Source organism: Martes martes, assembly GCF_963455335.1.
Source record: "Martes martes genome assembly, chromosome: 8".
Classification (NCBI taxonomy): Eukaryota; Metazoa; Chordata; class Mammalia; order Carnivora; family Mustelidae; genus Martes; species Martes martes.
Window position 1 is genome coordinate 3,408,619 of NC_137895.1, and position 17,770 is coordinate 3,426,388.

The window sequence follows — 17,770 nt, forward strand, 5'->3', positions numbered from 1 at the left end:
GACAGTCTGAATTTCAGAGGCACTGCTGGTGAGTCCAGCCCAGTGTGTTGGGGAGCCAGAAACTTGCATTATTAAACGATGCTAAGAGAGCATTCTTCAACTAATACGTGCAGGGGTGTGTGTGTGCAGCTCCAGCTAGGAGAGGAGCAGAGGAGGAGAAATGGCACGTGTGTGCACTCACCCCGTTACCACCTGCGGGGAGGCCGAGGGCCACCTGCCACTCTGACCATCCAGGTGGCTGGAGGAGGAGCTTGAGCTGGGGTCTCCCTGGCTGAGTGGTGGATGGGACAGAGCCTGGGATGTTCCAGACTGTCCCTCCCAAGTCTGTGGGCCGGTGGTGGGCTGGTGGTAGGCGACAGGGTCTGTGCAGGTCCCTGGGCTCCGTGACCAGCAGGCTGGGTTGTGCTGGTGGGTTTGTTAGAAATCTTATCTTTAAGGTTCTCTTGGGCTGACGGCCACTTCTTGACGTGTCCAGGGCTGGAGAATGTGGGGGTGCCCCCATGCAGGTGTTAGGAGCCACGTTGTCTTGCTGGAGGGTGTTGTTAGAGAGCAGGGCAAGGCTTACTAGCTCTTGGAGATCGTTTTGGTTCATGGGGCCCCTGCATCGCTGCTTCTGTCCCTGGCCCAAAACCTCCTGATGATCTCAGGACCCTGAGATCATGACCTGAGCCGAAGGCAGAGGTCCAACCGACTGAGCCACCAGGCGCCCCTCGCGTACAGGTTTTCTGTGTACATTTACATTTTCAGGTCTTTTGAATTCTGCCAGGCAGTGGAATTCCGGGTCTTCTGTTAATTCTGTTTAACTCTTTGAGGATCCAACCCTTAACTCCTAACCGGAAGCTCTTGATCTTGACAAGAATGTGTTTGCTCCGAGTCTCAGCCCTCCGCTTCTGAGGCCCGGGCTTCCCGGGGGAGTCTGTTACGCTTTTGCCTTCCAGAGGGTTCCATCAGCACAGACGTGGTGAGCGAGGTCAGGGTTGGGGAGGGTGCTGTGAGCAGGGAGTGGTCGGCCCGTCGTGGGCCCACAGATGGGCTGGGCTGAAGGAGGGGGCCGGGGAAGGGGTGTAGGTGGGGGGCCCGAAGTCATTTCAGGTGAAGGAAGAGTGGGCTGGGGGATGCCCGTGGTTAGCGGGGAGGGTGCGTGCTTTGACCGGGCGCTGGGCTTGGAGCCCTGCAGGAGTGTGGCTACCCCCAAGGTGGGGGTCCAGCGATGAGCGCCGGGGGCTGTGGGGGAGGCCTGGGGGTGCTGGCAGGGCAGGGGCTGTGAAGACCTGCCTCCAGCAGTTGGAGGGAAGGGTCCAGGGGTGGATTTATAGGGTGAGGAGGACTGGGATTACAGAGGAGAAACCCAGGGGGTGGGCTGCCCTGGGGGGGTCAGGAGGGGCCCTCCCTCTCTGTTGTTGGGCCAACGTCGCAGGCACATGGGGAGGAGGAGGGGGCTGCTGGCTCTGCCCTCTTTGACCGCCGGTCCCTGGCACCAGGCAGAGGTGTGTCGGCCCCTTCAGTGACTTGCAAGGTCACTGCCAGGTAAACCCCGGGGCATGTTGGGAGCGTGCGTGAGCGGCGTCCGGGTGTTGGTGGGACACCTGAGGGCCCCTCCTCCGTGGACAGAGCAGGGGCGCTGATCTTCCCTGGTCCAGTGCCCGTGCGTCTGACTCTGGCATTTGCCCCACTGTCCCCCATCACGTGTGTCACCCTGTTCCCATGAAGGGAGCCCACGCCCAGAGGTGCAGGTTCTAGGTTTGGCTTTTGTTGCTGCAAAAAGAAACCAGATGCCGTCCAGGTAGCAGATGGAAATGACACACCTGTGGTCTGCCCTCAGTCTGGCCTCAAAGAAACAGCAACTCCCCCCCGCCCCGCCCCGCTGAGAGAGGAGCACTGAAATCCACTTCAGACCCAACCCCCCCCCCCACCCCCAGCAGGCCCTCCCTACCTGCGGTGAACAGGATGAGGGACAGGCGAGCAGCCTTTGTCTCAAACCTGCTAGACGGCAAATGGCGCCCTGGGGATTCAGCCGCAGCCGGCATTGTGGGCTGGGCCTCTCAGGCCTGGCAGGGCGTTGCCAGACCCTGGGGTGCACTGGGGTGAGGTGGCAGAGACCCATGGCAAGTGGCCATGTCCCCTCCTGGCACCGGCTTGGTCTTCAGCTGGCTGTCCCTGCGTCCCCAGGCGTTCAGAAACTGCCGTCTCCTCCCCCGTGGGCTTGGCAGACCCTCCCAGGTCAGGTCGACAGCCCTCTGGGCCCTTCACCCCCCCGTCCGTCGGGCTGGAGCCCATTCTGGGTAGGCCTGCCACCTGCTGCCGAGTGGCGTCGGCTGGGCTTGCCGGTCAGCCCCTCCGTCCCTGGGGGTCCTCATCTGTGGATGGCGAGCAGAGGTGTCCCTCGCAGGCCGTGACAAAGGTGGAAGGGATGGTGCGGGGGAGGACGTTGGCGTGGAGCCCGTGCTCGGGCCACACCGTGAAGATCTGGACCCCTCCCCCACCGTGAGTGCAGGGGACAGTGGCTTGGACCCATGTGCCTCTGGACCCTTGCCTCCCCCACCCCCTACATTTCCCTCTGTCCCAGGTGGACTAGCGGGCCCTCAAGTTCACGTTCACCTGGAACCTCTGAAGGCCAGGTTATTTGGAGACAGGATCTGTGCAGATGTGATCATGGTGAGCTTTGGGATGAGCTCATCCTGCATCGGACTGGGCCCCAATCCGACGACTGTGTCCTTTTAAGAGGGGAATTTGGACACAGACACACATGGGGAAGAGGCCCCCAGATGGCCGGGCAGAGACCGGAGAGATGCAAGGCAAGGGTTGCCAGCAACCACCTGCCCCCGGGAGAGGGCTGTGGGACAGACTCTCTGTCGGAGCTCCGGGGGGAACCACCCTGGGACGCCTGATCTCAGACTTCTGGCCTCCAGACCAGGAGGATGAACGCTGGCTAAGCCGCCCAGTCTGTGTGCTTTGTTACGGCAGCCCCAGGACACTGACGCGCCCTCTTGTCCATGATGGGCCAGGCCTTGCCTCTGTTTTGCTGCCTTTTTTTTTTTTTTTAAGACTATATTTATTTATTTTGAGAGAGAGAGAGAGTGAGCACACATGCAGGGAGAGGAGCAGAGGGAGAGGGAGAAGCAGATTCCCTGCTGAGCGCAGAGCCTGATACGGACTCGATCCCAGGACCCGAGGAGCATGAACCAAGCTGAAGACAGATGCTTAACTGACTGAGCTGCCCAGGTGCCCCTCTTTTTTGTTTTTTGTGCTGAGAAGGTGTTTCCTCTCCAACTGAGTGATGACTGCCATCCCTCCAGGACACCCACCTTCCCGCCGCCTCCTGGGGTCGCGTTGGCACCACGCCTTACCAATGTGGCTCTGTCCCCTGCAGGCTCCCGGCTCCTTGGAGGGCGCAGTGGGACCTCTCCCTGCAGTGTCCCAGGGGTGGGCCCCCTACCACGGACAAGGTCGTGGGATGGCCTCTGGGAAGACCCACGGAGCAATTTTTCACTCGCAGTATCTGTGGCTTTGCGGGAAGCACCTGCTGGTGGACGTCCCGCCACCGTGGCACGTTCTGCCGTCTGTTCTGTCTCTCTCCTCCTGTGACTTGGGGACAACGAGGTGACTCACCTTGCTGAAGAAAGCAGTGGAAATCGCACTGGCCTGATTTGGGGGCGCCTCCAAGCTGGTCTGTGGCTGTTGCTTGTGGGCAGAGCCCCAGGCGAGCTCTGCGTCTTCCAGAATGAAAATGGGCTCTTCAGGGCTAAACCTGCTGTATGAAAGAAAATGGTGCAGGAAGGTCTAGAGGGCAAAGTAAAAGTCACCTAACAGCAGCAAAGTGACAGCCCTCCTCCGAACTGTTAAGGTCATCAAAGCGAGGGCCGTCTGGGAAGCTGTCCCGGCAGGGCAGAGCTAAGAGGGCGTGACGGCTGGCTGTCGTGTGGGGTCTTCGAAGGGGTCCTGGACCAGGACAAGGGCAGCAGGGAAAACTAGGGAACTAACGTGATTCTGTCCATAATAGGGGGAACACGGTGCTGAGTATGTGGGAGCTCCGTACTGTCTCGCGATACTTCTGTAAAACTGACACTGTTCTCAAATAAACGCGTATCGAAAACAAACGCAGGGACGCGAGCAGGACCCGTCACCCTCGCAGGTGTTCGCTTACTTGCCGATAGCTCTAGGGCTCGTGCACAAATGCATTTTCTTGTCTGTGGGATGAAGCAGCTCACTCCTGCCCTAGCATCACATCGTCAGATCTGCCTCGCTGTCACCGCCGTGGTGGGGACACACAGGGCCTCGTGGTGGGGACGCACAGCACCCCATGGTGGGGACAGCCGCTGTGTTTCCGTGGCCCCCGAGGATGGGCAGTCGGGCGTGTGCCTGTGAGGCCCGGAGATCTTGCCCGAGTGATGCAGGTTCAGAGCGAAGCCATCATCTCCCCAGGACCTGGGGTGTCCAGGATGATCGCGGATCTGAAGGAGGTTGGCGGTCAGAGTCCTAGCAAGAGGGGTGTTTTGTTTTCTCGCGCATTCGACCTGAGTTAATGTGTCGGTGCTTTGTCCCCGAGTGGAGCGGTCTGTCCCTGGAACGCGGCTCCCTGTTCCCGGGCGTTCCTCCGTGCGGTGCCCTCCCGGCGGCCTGCGGGTCGGTGGTTGAAGATGACAAGGGTGTTTCATAACAGCATCGGGAAGCAGGCAGGCACTACCCTGTATCCTGTATTATTATCGTGGCCCGTGGGAAGAAGGAAAGAAAGACAGACATCACCAAAAAATTAGCTTACGTGGCAAACTGAGACCCCGAAGCTGTGTGTGTGATGTCCGTCTTGGGGTTAAAGAGATGCCGGTGGAAACCCCGTTCTTCCCTGCCCCCTCCCTCCTTGCGTGCCCCCTCCCCCGAATGTTCATCTGGCCACTTCTGAGTGCCAGCAGCTGGTACCGCAGGAATGAGACCTGAAGGTTCTCAGTCCTCGTGGGCTCACGGGGGAGACATGTAAACACAATCGGGTCGTGCCCCTCCTGCGCAGGGAAGTGGGGATGTGGCAGAGTGTGGATGGGGGAACATGGAGGGCCCCTGTGACAGGACCCAGATGACGGAGGGAGCACCCGCCAGCCGACAAGGAGGTCGGCACGCTGGGCAGAAGGTAAGGTGTGCAAAAGCCCTGAGGCAGTGAGGGGCGCCTGGGGGGCTCAGTGGGTTAAAGCCTCTGCCTTCGGCTCAGGTCATGATCTCAGGGTCCTGGGATCGAGCCCCGCATCGGGCTCTCTGCTCAGCGGGGAGCCTGCTTCCTCCTCATTCTGCCTTCCTCTCTGCCTACTTGTGATCTCTGTCAAATAAATAAATAAATAAATCTTTAAAAAAAAAAAGGCCCTGGGGCAGGGAGATCACATAGGACCCCCAGATGCAGTACAAGGTGTGGGTTTTATTCTGGAAGCCACTGGGAGCCCCAGGGGCCTGGCGGGGATGAGGTGGGCATTTTGGGATGCCTGCGTGAGGACCACGGTGGGAGGAAACCGAGGGAGCTCCAGGTCAGCCCACATTCCAGGGAGGGGATTGGCCTGTGTGGGGGAGGGAAGGAAAGGATGGCGCCCCGCCACAACATGCTTCGCCACTTCTTCTTGCCTTAATTTACTTCTCCTGACTGTGGCGGCCCCGGGCCCTTTGAATGTGAGCTGCCAACTCCGCTCGGTTGCGGCTCTGAAGAGGTTGTAGGTGGAGCGTGCCCTTCCCTTGAGGGCTCCCCACACTGAGATGACACCGGGCCTGCTTGCACTTTCTAAATTCGGCCCTGCTGGGTTTTCGTGAGGACGAGCTGGGCCAGCGGCAGAGCGCCCGGTGCCCATGCTCCCGAGCTGGGCTGCTGTCAGTGGGGCGGAAGCCGGACCCCCTCCAGCTGTGAAGTGGGGGATGCCGGTTTTCTCCGCATCTGAGGATCTCGGGTCTGCCGTGGCCATCAGACGGAGCACCCGGAAATACTGCGACTCGGGGGCACTTATGTTTTTCTTGTTGTTGGGACAAGTTTGGTGACTCAGGTCCCTCCCGTACAGGCGTGTGGCGCTCCAGTGGCTGAGAGAAACATTCCCAGTGTCCACAAGCTTTGGTGCGTCTGTCCCCCCGTGATTTGGGGCTTTGTAGGGACTGTGCTAGGGCCACAGGGACAAGGTGGCCCCCGGGTTTCGCCGTGTGACTTGCCTTCTCAGTCATCCTGGTTTTCCAGAAACAAGTGGGGAAGGGTCCCTGCGTGGCTCCTGTGCTCTGGGGAAGTACCCCAAGGCTGCAAGTTATGAGAGGGTAGGAGGAGGTCCCCCCAGGGCTCACTGGCCTACACAGATGGCTCTGTGCCCCGTGGAGCTGGGGGTGCACTCGTGGGGGGCACCGGCTGGGAGCACGTTGGGAGAGTAGATGGGAGGATTGGGCAAAGCTCCAGGGACAGAGAAACTAAGCTGAGCCAGAAGGGTGTGAACTTGCCAGGTTTTTCTCAGGGTCCCGTAGCACATTGGGGGTGAGGCCTGGGAGGCAGGTGAAGGCCCCCTGGGCGGGGTGGCTGCACCTGTCCAGGTGCTGGGGAGGCTAATGGTACCAGCCTAGAGCTACCCTGGGGAGAGCCCCCGTGGCCAGCCCTTGGACAGCTCCTCTGATGCTGGGCTCAGAACCGATGCTGTGCTCAACCCAGATGTTGCACCCTTTCTGGCCTCACAGCCCTGACTACCTCGATTCGTGGTTTGCTTACCTCTGTTGGCGCAGGTGTACCTCGTCTTGTGTGTGTTTTTCTAAAGCAGCATTTGCTGAGCGTCTCCTCTGTGCCATGCTCGTAGGGAAGCATAGAATAGAGCCAAGGGAAGACACGCGGTCAGCGTGGTGTAGACCAGGGTTGACATGGATGGCACCCTCCTGGACACTGTGGGGTCGGAGCTGGGCGGGGCTGGGTGGGATCAGAGTGGGGTCTTTCTTCTAGTATGTGGAACAGCTACAGAGGGGGCAGATGGGGCTCAGTGTCCCCATGGGTCTGGAGCAAAGCGTATGAGGTGGGGGGCTTGGGCAGCACGGGGCTGGGTTGTGGGTGGTCCTAGGATGTCCTGCTGAGTGGTTGGGGGGCCCATGGGGTTCCTTTGAGCAAGACAGACTCAGTGGGAGCTGTATTTGGGAAGCCGGGTGTGGAGGGAGAACGGGGGCTGGGAAGCAGGGGTCAAGGGGGAGGTCACTGGTGGGGTGGGGCGTGGGGCTTGGGGAGGCTTGGGCTCGCCTCTGCCACACTGAGTGCATCCGAGGCTGTTTCCAGGTGGGACTGGAGGGGCCCAGGACCCCGAGTGACCCTGACCCCCCTTGTGTCCACAGATGGCGTCCACAGCGTGGCCGCGCTCTGCACCCTGCGGGTCACCATCATCACGGACGACATGCTGACCAACAGCATCACCGTCCGCCTGGAGAACATGTCGCAGGAGAAGTTCCTCTCCCCGCTGCTGTCCCTGTTCGTGGAAGGCGTGGCCACCGTGCTGTCCACCACCAAGGACGACGTCTTCGTCTTCAACATCCAGAACGACACGGACGTCAGCTCCAACATCCTGAACGTGACCTTCTCGGCCTTGCTCCCCGGCGGCGTCCGCGACAAGTTCTTCCCGTCGGAGGACCTGCAGGAGCAGATCTACTTGAATCGGACGCTGCTGACGGCCGTGTCCACGCAGCGCGTGCTGCCCTTCGACGACAACATCTGCCTGCGCGAGCCCTGCGAGAACTACATGAAGTGCGTGTCGGTGCTCAAGTTCGACAGCTCGGCGCCCTTCATCAGCTCCACCACCGTGCTCTTCCGGCCCATCCACCCCATCACGGGCCTGCGCTGCCGCTGCCCGCCCGGCTTCACGGGCGACTACTGCGAGACGGAGATCGACCTGTGCTACTCCAGCCCCTGCGGCGCCCACGGCCGCTGCCACAGCCGTGAGGGCGGCTACACCTGCGAGTGTCTGGAGGACTTCACGGGTACGCGGGCTCCCGGGGGGGCGGGGGGCGGCATCTCCTTCGTGGCACGCGGGCAGGCGGCGGGTTTCCTGCCAAGTGCCCCGAGGTCGCTGTGGACCCCTCGTGATTGAAGTCACCCTCTTTTTTTTTTTAATTAAGATTTTATTTATTTGTCAGAAAGAGAGAGAGCACGAGCAGGGGAAGAGGGAGAGGGAAAGGCGGGCTCCCTGCTCAGCAGGGAGCCCGATGGGGGGTTCGATCCCATGATCCTGAGAGCATGGCCTGAGCCGAAGGCAGACGCTTAATGGACTGAGGCCCCTAGGCGCCCCCGGAGTCACCCTCTTGGTGAGGAAGATGATAGAGTGAGAGCCACCTAAAAACCCGCACACGTGACGTGGCATGCGCTGCTCTAAGTGGCTTCAAACCGGAAGGGCTTGATTCCGGCTTTCAGGTTAATTGGTCCCTGTGTGTACTGTCCCCCGGGGGAGCCGGGAATCCTCTGGGTCTGGAGAGACGGGGCTCGTCGTTCACGCCCTGTTGTCCCCGTGGAGATGACTCATCTTCGCTTTGAAGGGGCTCCTGCCTGGAGACGTCCTGGCCAGGTGCAAGGATGCGCCTGCCTCTGCTCCAGAGGCAGCTGACGATTAGTTTTGAAAACACGGAGGCCGAGCAGTGCAGAAACGCACGACCTTGCCTTGGCCTTCTATCGTGGGTCACATAAGATTTTGGCCCGTTTGAGAGAGACATTTCCGGGGGCCCCGCGGCGAGCAGCCTGGCGTTGGGGAAGGCTGTCTGGGATCCCGTGGGACCTCACGCGTGCCGGCGGGGGCGTTGTGATTCCTGTGCGGACCGTGGCCTCGGCTGTGGATACTGAATGTCGTCACCCGCTCGTGTGGGACGGGACACAGTTCTCGGGCTTGCAACAGGGATGTAGGGTATTAGCTGCTGTTTATGAAGCAGGAAGAGAGAGTGGGGTGGGGTGCACAGAGCGAGACGACGGCTGTTCACGCGCTCTGCGTCGGAAGAGGAGGGAGGGGGGTGTTGGCAGCCGGGGGACATGGGGGCACACGACCCGGCTTGCTGGGTCTGAGCCCCTGACTGGCCGCGATCCAGTGGTGCGGCGAGAAAGGCACCTGATTGCCTGCCCCGTGTCCTCCCCTCCCCCGCCCGTCTGGGGCTGGCTGTCCATCTGTCTGTCCCGCTGGGGCCCAGAGGTGTCTCCCCCACTGTTTCCCTGAGTTGTAGCCCTGAGCTCCTGGCTGTGCCGGGGCGCGGTGGTGAGTGGGGAAGGAAGGCTCAGGAGACCCCTGGGCCCCCTACTTCCCGCCGATGTAGTTGGGGCTCTGGTTGTGCTGCGAGGCCAGGACCGAGCTCCCGTATCCCTGGCTCCTCCCTGCCCTGAGTTGTCGTGGGAGCTCCGTGGCGCTTCGCCACGTGCTGGTGGCAGGTGCCTGCCTCTCCTTCCCCGTTCACTGCGGTGAGCTGGCCTCTTGGCCTCTTATGCAGTGGCTGTCCAGGCATGCCAGCTGCTGGTGATGGGGCAGCCTCCCTCGTGAGCTCCTGTCGCTGTCCCCTCCCCTGCATGTGGCCTCGACCCGGGAGTGCTTCCTCCTGTGACTCCTGCTTCCGATGGAGAAGCTGTGGCCCCAGACGCTGGGGTGCTCCGGGGACCCAGCCGGTGTACAGTTACTCCCTTGCTCTGTAAGTATTAATTGAGTGCCTACTGTATGCCTACCCAGTGCACACATCAGACTTGCCCCTGCCCATTTGGGTGGGCCACCCAGGGTTGTCTGTGCAGCTGGCCCTTTCCAGGGATGAGACAGGTGGCGATGGGGACCAGGAAGGGGACAGCCCCTCAGGCACCCTCCGCACGCTGGCGGAGGCCTAGGGTGGGGTCTGAGTTGGTCCCGGAGACCAACTTCCCCTTGGGGGCCACAGCAGGCCGGGGTTCCAGAGGTCCTGGACGTAGCATGGGGCTGTGTCTGGGCCGGGAAAACGGAGGCTGCAGGGGACCTGTGGGCCCTTGATTCCCTCCTAAGAGGGTTTGAGCCGCTGGGTGGAAGGGATGTTTTCATTGCAGGAGTCATTGCTGGAGAAATAATGACCATGGATGACCTGGTGTGTCATCGCCAGGAGACCCACTGAGATGCCGCGAGGGGCAGGGGCGTCATTTGAGTGTCTCTGGCCCTCAAATCATCACATGTGTTTCCCCCGGAGATAAGACAGGCTCAGCCTGATTGCTTTTCCTCGGTCCCCCTTCCTCGGGGTCTCCCTGTCTCCCTTTGAAGCCCTCCTTCTCTTGCGGGCGGTAATTGCGCTCATTTGCTGGTGCTGAAGGCAGGCCTGTCGTCGCGAGGGTTTTGTTACCTGCTCCCCGGTAAGCCGAGCCCCGGCCACGGCGGGGAAGCTGGACTCGGCCCAAGGCCCCCGGAAGACCCCGGCTTCCTGTGTGCTGCCATCGGACAGGAGACGGGCTGCGCGAAGGAGGGTGTCTGTTAATCTCAGGCGAGGCTCCTGAGTCTGGGGAGAATACCCCTGGCGGCTCTCCTGCGTTTTTCTTAAATCCATGCTGGGCTCAGAGCCCCGGGGACGGAAGCACCGTTGTCGCAGGGGAGCCCGGCCCCGCTCCCGGAGGAGCAGGACAGGATGGCGGACCGTGTTGTGCAATGCCTTCTCCTGGGTTCCTCCTGAGCCCCGCAGATGCCGCCAAATGAGCTGTCCCCTGCCCTGTGAAGTTTCTGGAAGGTTTCCTGACTTCCTCGGTGCCGTGTTTATGGGTCGGTGGCTCTGCTGTCGTGTTGGGTAGAGATTCCCTTATTTCTGTGCCTCTCAGGACAGTGGTAACCTGCTGCGAACAGCCCTGAGCCTTCCATGTACTGTGCTGTTCTAGATGATTCCACATTTGGTACCCGAGTCCCTGCGTCGACAGCAGGCCCCGTCTATTAGTGGGGTGACTCAGGTGCAGAACGGAACAGTATCTAGCCCAGTGGTTCTGACTGGGGGGATTCTTCCCCCGGGACATTTGGTGCTACCCAAGGACACTTTTTAAAAAATATTTTATTTATTGATTTGAGAGAGAGAGAGAGAACATGAGCACGGAGGGGGCAGAGGGAGAGGGAGAATCCCAAGAAGACCCCACACTCCGCGTGGAGCCCAACGCCCGGCTTGATCCCACCACGCTGCTCGTGGTCTGAGCCGAAATCAGGAGAACGCTCAGTGCAGTGCGCCACCCAGGTGCCCCGAGGGCACGTTTGGGGCAGGTGGGAGAATGCCAGGTGGCTGCCCAGTGCCACAGCGCCCAGGACGGCCCTGCACAGAGCCGTCCCGCGGACAGGGGAGCCCGCGGCTGCCCGCTGGGCGGGGGCCCAGGATGCCAGCCCCGCACTCTCCTTCTGGGCTCGGGCTCATCCACCCTCCAGACTCGGGGGTGGCGCGGCTGGGCCGTGCCCTGGCCCTTGTGGCAGGTGTGTCCCAGCTCCTTGTAGGAAGTGCCTCCCATGCGCGGTGCGCTGAGGGTTCAACGTGCGGCGCGAGGACGGGTGGCAGGGAGGGCAGTGACGCTGAACAGGCCAGCCACCCGGAGAGGCCGTCAACCTGCTGCCCGTGGGGCCGGCAGGACGCTCTTCCTTCCCAGAGACACTGGCCCTGATTCAACCAGGGCCTGATTCCGAGTCCTGGTGGTGTTGTCTCTGGGTCTGTCCTCTGCTCGTTCCCTCACCTGCTGACAGGGTGACGCTTGCCGACGGTGGCCGTGACGGTGGTGCTGGCAGAGTATACCAGGCTGGCCCTTGCCCCGTGTCTCTGACAGCCCCAGGAGGTGTGGGACCGTCATCACCCCGTGTTCAGAACACCAAGCGGGGACGCGGGGTGGGGGCCCAGGGAGCCCCGTCCTGAGCTCCCGTGCTGCCTGAGCCAGGCTCGCCCACCCCCGCCCCTCCTCCCTGGGCTCACAGGAGATAAACCCCTTGTGCCCCCCGTGACGAATCAGCACATCCCGACGGTTGTGCCTCCACGTCCCATCCCCTTCTCTCCAGCGCACCCGGGAGTCACTGCCCCTGGAGTGGGGGGGCCTCACCCTGCGTCTCCCGCCCTGCGAGCTGCTCTCTGTGGAGTGCCCCGAGAGGCCGGTGACAGGTGCCCTGGGTCACATCCGTGCTGCTTAAGCCTTCCCAGGGCGCCGCTGCTCTCATGCATAGTCTGTGGCCCGGGTCCGCCGTGTCTCCGATGGCCCTTCACTGGCCTTCCGGAAACACAGCTGCTGTCACTGAAGCCCGGCACGGGGAGCGCACCTTCCCCCACGTCTGTGCCCCTCGTCGCAGCCCCGACCCCCCTGTCTGCCTGGTGCCACCTGCTCCCTCCTCAGTGCCGGGCACAGAGAACGTGCTTAATCGGTACCTGCACACAGGTGACAGGGTCGGGGTGACGGGGCCTGGCCCTTCTGTATCATGCTCAAAGCCGTGCCCTTGCTGCTTTTGTCACTGAGCTGGAGGGGACAGGAGAGTCCCTTCTCGGGGCGGGCACCGAGGTGTTTATGACTCTGCCCTGCTGGCGGGATGGCTGGCCAGGCGCGTGTTCTCGCCGCACAGCCGTGGGCCGACGCTCGCTCCCGGGCTTCTCACGCACGAGCGTCTTCTCGTGGAGACCCGCCGGGTGGTTTATGGTCCCAGGTGAACGTTGGGCCTCGGGGTGCGTTCCTGACAAAGCGGCAACTTTGATATCATGGGGGGCGAGGTGGGGTGGGAGCAGGGTCTCCTGTGGAGGGAGGCCTGGCGGCGGCCACACCCATACGGGGACCATCGGGGTGCCCACCCCCCGTCGTCGCCGAGTCCCGTGCTCAGGGCCCTGTTCATCCCGGAGCAAGAGACGTTAGACCCCGGGGCCGCCTGACTGGACTCAGGGTGATTCAGCGAATCCCGGAGAACAGCTCTGCTGTGCAGTGGGAGGCCCGTGGCCGTCCCTGGGCTTCGGTGTCTGTGCTGTGGACACGGCATCGTAACAGGGGCTCCTCCGCTGACAGTTAGCCTGCTCTGGGGGTCAGTGGGCCAGTGGCCACTTAGCAGCCAGTGGCTGGCTCTTTGTGCTAACCACTCCTGGGTAGAATATCCCAGTTTTCCTGAGGGAGCACCTTCTGGGGACCTGTCCCCCATGCTGGCGCCCCCAGGGCTGGGGGTCCTGACTGTCCCCCCTGTGCTGGCGCCCCCAGGGCCAGGGGTCCTGACTGTCTCCCGTGCTGGCCCTCCCGGGGCTGGGGGCTCAATCCCCTGTGGGGAGCTGTCCCGGGCCAGGGCATTCTGAGAAAGTTCAAGACCGGAGAAACTGTTGGTGTAAAAACCTAATGACCTTTTCTGCTAAGAAAAACGTTTAAAATCAATTCTGGCCCTTCTCGGATTCTGTTGTTAGAAAAACGCACGTGACTCCAACCGCAGGTTTTATCTTGAATTCTCTTGTCGGCGTCCTGACCCAGCGGTCATCACATGACACACAAACGGGTGGCACCGTCCCAGACCGGGACCCCGCGCCTCTGTACCGGTGTGGGGGGGGGGCACCCACACAGCATGGGGGAGGGGTCTCGCCAGCGCCAGCTGCGGTCCCTGGGGTTAGAGGCTGGCCAGGAGCAAAGTGTAAACAGCATGTCCAACGGTGGCGAGCCACCGGCCCGGGACGTGCCTCCTGCAGGCCCAGAGCCCCCCTGTGCCGTCACACTGTGCCGTGGGAGGGGGACGCGGCTCTGGGCCCGCAGTGGCTAGGCTCACCCGGTCTCCCCTCAGCCAAGCTCCTGCAATAGCTTCCTCAGGTCCCACGAATGAGCGGGTTCAGTGGCTGTTCGTGGGTCTGTTCTCTTAGGGCTCCTCCGGGAGGCTGGGAAGAGGGTCTCCTTTTCCAGCATCAGGCATCGGCCTGAACTCCTCGGCCCCTTTCTCAGAGGGAGAAGGGGAGAGGGAGAGAAGCCGCCTCCTTGCTGAGCACGGAGCCCGATACGGGGCTCCTTCTCACAACCCTGAGATCATGATGGGTCCTCGACCGACTGAGCCCCCCGGGCGCCCCAGGACATGGACATCTTGGGGTCTCCGTCATTGTGTTGAGACACCCCCGCCCCCCAGCAGCACCTGGCCCCCACTCAGCCCTCAGCAGACATCTGTGGCAGGGATGGGTGAGCAAGGCCTTTGCCGCGGCAACCCCGTGGGGGTCGGCTGCACCCCCCCACCCCAGTCTGGGCCCAGGGCCATCAGGAGCTGCTGGAAGTCTGGCTTGCATCCCTGACCTGAGTGTGGCAACCCCAGATGTCCCCAGGGAGAGTGGTTTCCGGTGGCATCCATTCCCCGTAGCCCACGGCTGAGTCCTTTGCCCGGGGTGGACAGACGGCCGGCTCTCTGCTGTGCCCCCTGCGGGGCCGGACGGTCAGGAAGGCAGGGCTCGCCCGGAGCTGCCGGGCACAGCTGGAGGGGGGAGGGGGGAGGTGTGTGTTAACCAGGGCTCTTGGACTCTTCTGCTGACTCCGAGCCACAAGTCAAGGAAATGGGATCTTTCTGGACATCGACCTGTCCCAAGAACTATCCCGCCTCCCCAGCACCCCGTGGCAAGTGGAATTTGAACTGTCTAGGGGCTGAGCGGCTGTGTGTGTGGAGGACGGAGGTTTCCATCAGCATTCCAGCTGAGTTTGGACACGTTTGCCGTTTAAAAACTGGCTCGTTTTCCCTACAAACCGATAACGTTGGGGGGGACCCTCCTTCCCAGCCTCGAGGCGCGCAGGGGCCAGCTCTCCCTTCCACCACCAGGTTCTGCCCCACAGCCAGCGGAATCCTGCCCAACCCTCCGCCCTCCCTCCATCCCTCCTTGCCCTCCCGCCCTCCCCCACTCACCACTCCGCCTGGGCCGGTCCTGTGCCTCTGTCCCCCTCCGGGGCAGGGCCCCCCCCATCCCCACCCGTCCCCACCTGCACACCCTCTCTTGAGGAGACCTCCCCGCACCAAGCCTCCCTCCCACCCTCGGATGTCTCTGTCATTAGGACTAAATCATAGTCCTGTGTTGGCGATGTCATCTTGGAGATATCGCAGATGGACGCCCAGGCCACAAGGCTGTCCCAGGGCCTCCCCTGACAACCTCTCCCAAAGCTGGGGCCTCGAAGCCGTGCAGCGCTGCCCCCCGCTCCAGCACCACCGCAACACCTGGAGAGAGGCAGCTGCAGAGCCCCAGGTGGGCGCATAGGGAGCCCTGAAGGTCCCACCACGGGGACTGTGGCTTCTCAGGGTGTGGGTGTCCCCAGGGCTCTGGGAAAGCTGTGTCCTGCCAGGACCAGGGGAGGTGGGCCGGGCCCAGGCGGCTTGAGTGAGGACCCTCTGCCAGGCTTCGTCTCACTGTGGGTCCTACACACCTCCCGAGCCGCCACCAGCATCCTTCTGAGCCCACACCCCGGGCCCAGGCCCTGACTCAGAAGGACCGTGACTTTGCTTCGGAGGCGTTGGAAGTGCCCTTGTTGAAGGGGCTGAGATGGGGATCTGGGCACTCGGTCCTGGTGGTCAGCTCCATGGACCCCGTCTCCATGGCATCCAGGGCCCTCTGGTTGGCCTCCCCGGACCCCCACCCCCAGTCTGGGCAGCCCAGCTCGGTGAAGTTCACCTGAGTTCTGTTCCTTCAGCGCCTCCTGGGTCCTCGGCCGCTGCCAGCAAGGGCCACCACGAGGGCCTGGGGGGCAGAAGGCACTTTGCTACCAACAGCTCCTGGTCCCCTGAAGTTCGCGGGCTGCAGCTTTCTCTGGAGGCCAGAATCCGGCCGGTCCCCTTGGTGTGGTTCAGACTGGCTCCGGGGCTTCCCTGGGGGCCTTACAGCGGCAGGAGTGCGTTCTCACGGTTTTAGAGGCCAGAATTCTGAAATCAAGGTGTCATGTCCCTCCTGACGGCTCTGGGGAGGGTCCTCGTCTCCTGCAGCTCCCGGTAGCCTGGGTGGCCCTGGACTAGGGGCCACACCCCTGGCATCTGCCTTTGTCCTCGCACGTGTGATAAGGACGTGGGATCGCTGGGGCTGCTTATCCCAGGCGGCTTGATGTGATCGCATCTTTGCCGCGCAAGGCCGCGTTCACAGGTTCATAATCAGGACATGCACATAACTTTCGGGGGCCACTGTTACCTGCCCTCAGGGTTGCCTACTGCCTGTGCCCCCCACGGCCTCCTGGGCATGAGGAGGCGGACGGTGGGGAGGGCAGCCCTTCACTGAAAGGAGGGTCCTCGGGTGCGGCGGGGGCTGGGGCTGGCTGGGGCCGGCTTCTGCTTTAAGCACGAGGCGTTTCCAACGTGCACTGATCTTTCCGGTCAGCCGGGTTTCAGCCCGCCGGCGCACGGGTGACTCCGGTCAGCGAAGCTGTGGGTAAGCCCGGCTCATTTTTCTTTCCTGCTGGAATGCAGTTTTTTATTTATATTTTAAAAAATGGGTGTGTCTGGGGTTCTGGGAAATTGCTCCAGAGACAATAATGAAGTCATTCGAGAAGGAGCAGAGAAGGCCCAACCCGGACAAGCCCGCAGTGGTCTGGGCTTCTGGCCGCCCCTTCCTCTCGGTGCGGGGGCCAGGGAGGGGGGCCGGCAGGTGTCCGTGCTCTTTGCAGAGGCCTTTTCTGGCAGCCTTGCCTCCTGGGGGAGGAGGCTCTAGGGCAGAGCCAGTCACTGGGAGGTAAGAAAAGTCAAACAGCGGAGGGGGGAGTGGGGGCAGGCTGTGGGGGGCGGCGGATGAGGCCTCCAGTGCCGAGAAGTCCGTTACTGACAGGCGCCAGCCGGAAGAGCCTGCCGGGTGCTCCGCTGAGAACTTGACAGAATCCGCTCCTTTCACCTGGACCCCAGCCCCCGTGAGCCCCCTGGAGCTAGGGATCGCTCCAGGGCGAGGCCCAGAAATCCTGCCTTCAGGGAGGGATTTACAGTTGGGGAAACTGAGGCACTGGTCAGGAGCCTGCTGGGAACAAGACAGCTCTGTCCCTGGCACCCATGCTGGGGGCGGAGGGGGGGGTTGCTGAGGCCCTGGGTGGGCGGAAGCAGGGATGGGCCAGTTGTCCTGGGGTTTAAGCATTTCGAATGTCCCCTCCCCTTTTTTCAGAGACCCTGAAGCGTCGCTGTCCCTTGTTCTCTGTGCTTCTCCTGGGAGTGAGGCTTCTGACATGAACCACACGTCGGGCCGTGTCTGTTTTGTTCAGCGGCAAGACCCTTTCGTGACCCGACCTCTGCTGTGAGGACGGGTGGCGGGCTGGGGTTGCCGGCAGGTTCCGCGTCCTTGTGGGCGAGGACCCGTCTCCGAAGCCGTCTCGTGTCGGAGCTGCTGGGCCCCGCGCCCTCTCCTGCCGCTCTGTCCTCCGCGGGCCTTAGCGATCTGCAGCCCTGCCCCAGCGTCAGGCCTCAGGGGGCCTGGAGCGCGCCTCCCCCAGTGTGCCCTCCCCTTGCTGCCTTTGGAAACTATCATTTTTCTAGTTCGAAGCCCTTAGCTAGATCTTCGGACTAGAAGGGAATTGTCGTTCTGTTTATCGAACAACTTAAGTCCTCAAACTTGTACGCACCCTCCCCCTCGTGGGGCCCATCCCCAGCCCTCCTCCAGTCCCGAGCGTCTCCGCCCTCTGGCTGTGCCCCCCTCCCGGCCGGCTGGGACTCTGTCATCTGTCTCCAGCCCTGAGCAACCCCGGGGCAAGTTCCGGAGCTGGCTGTTGGCAGATGCTGGTCCGAATCCCCATCAGCGTCTTCTCGCTTCCAGACCCGCCCCTCCGCTCCCGTCCTGCCGTGACCATCACACACGTGCGCACGCACACCCTCCACAGCCCACACATGGCACGCACGCATACACGCACACTCACATATACACAACGCACACG

The 17,770-nt window shown here is 62.3% G+C and overlaps 1 protein-coding gene across 1 annotated transcript in view; it reads left to right on the top strand.

The window, feature by feature from the left end:
- CELSR1 (cadherin EGF LAG seven-pass G-type receptor 1) overlaps positions 1-17,770 on the top strand; it is a gene marked incomplete at its 5' end in the record, with an annotated part of 130,807 nt that overhangs the window by 42,855 nt on the left and 70,182 nt on the right. The window contains one exon of the mRNA XM_080811676.1: positions 7,312-7,950. Within this exon, the coding sequence (XP_080667802.1) occupies positions 7,312-7,950 (639 nt within the window). The remainder of the gene's footprint in view (positions 1-7,311; positions 7,951-17,770) is intronic.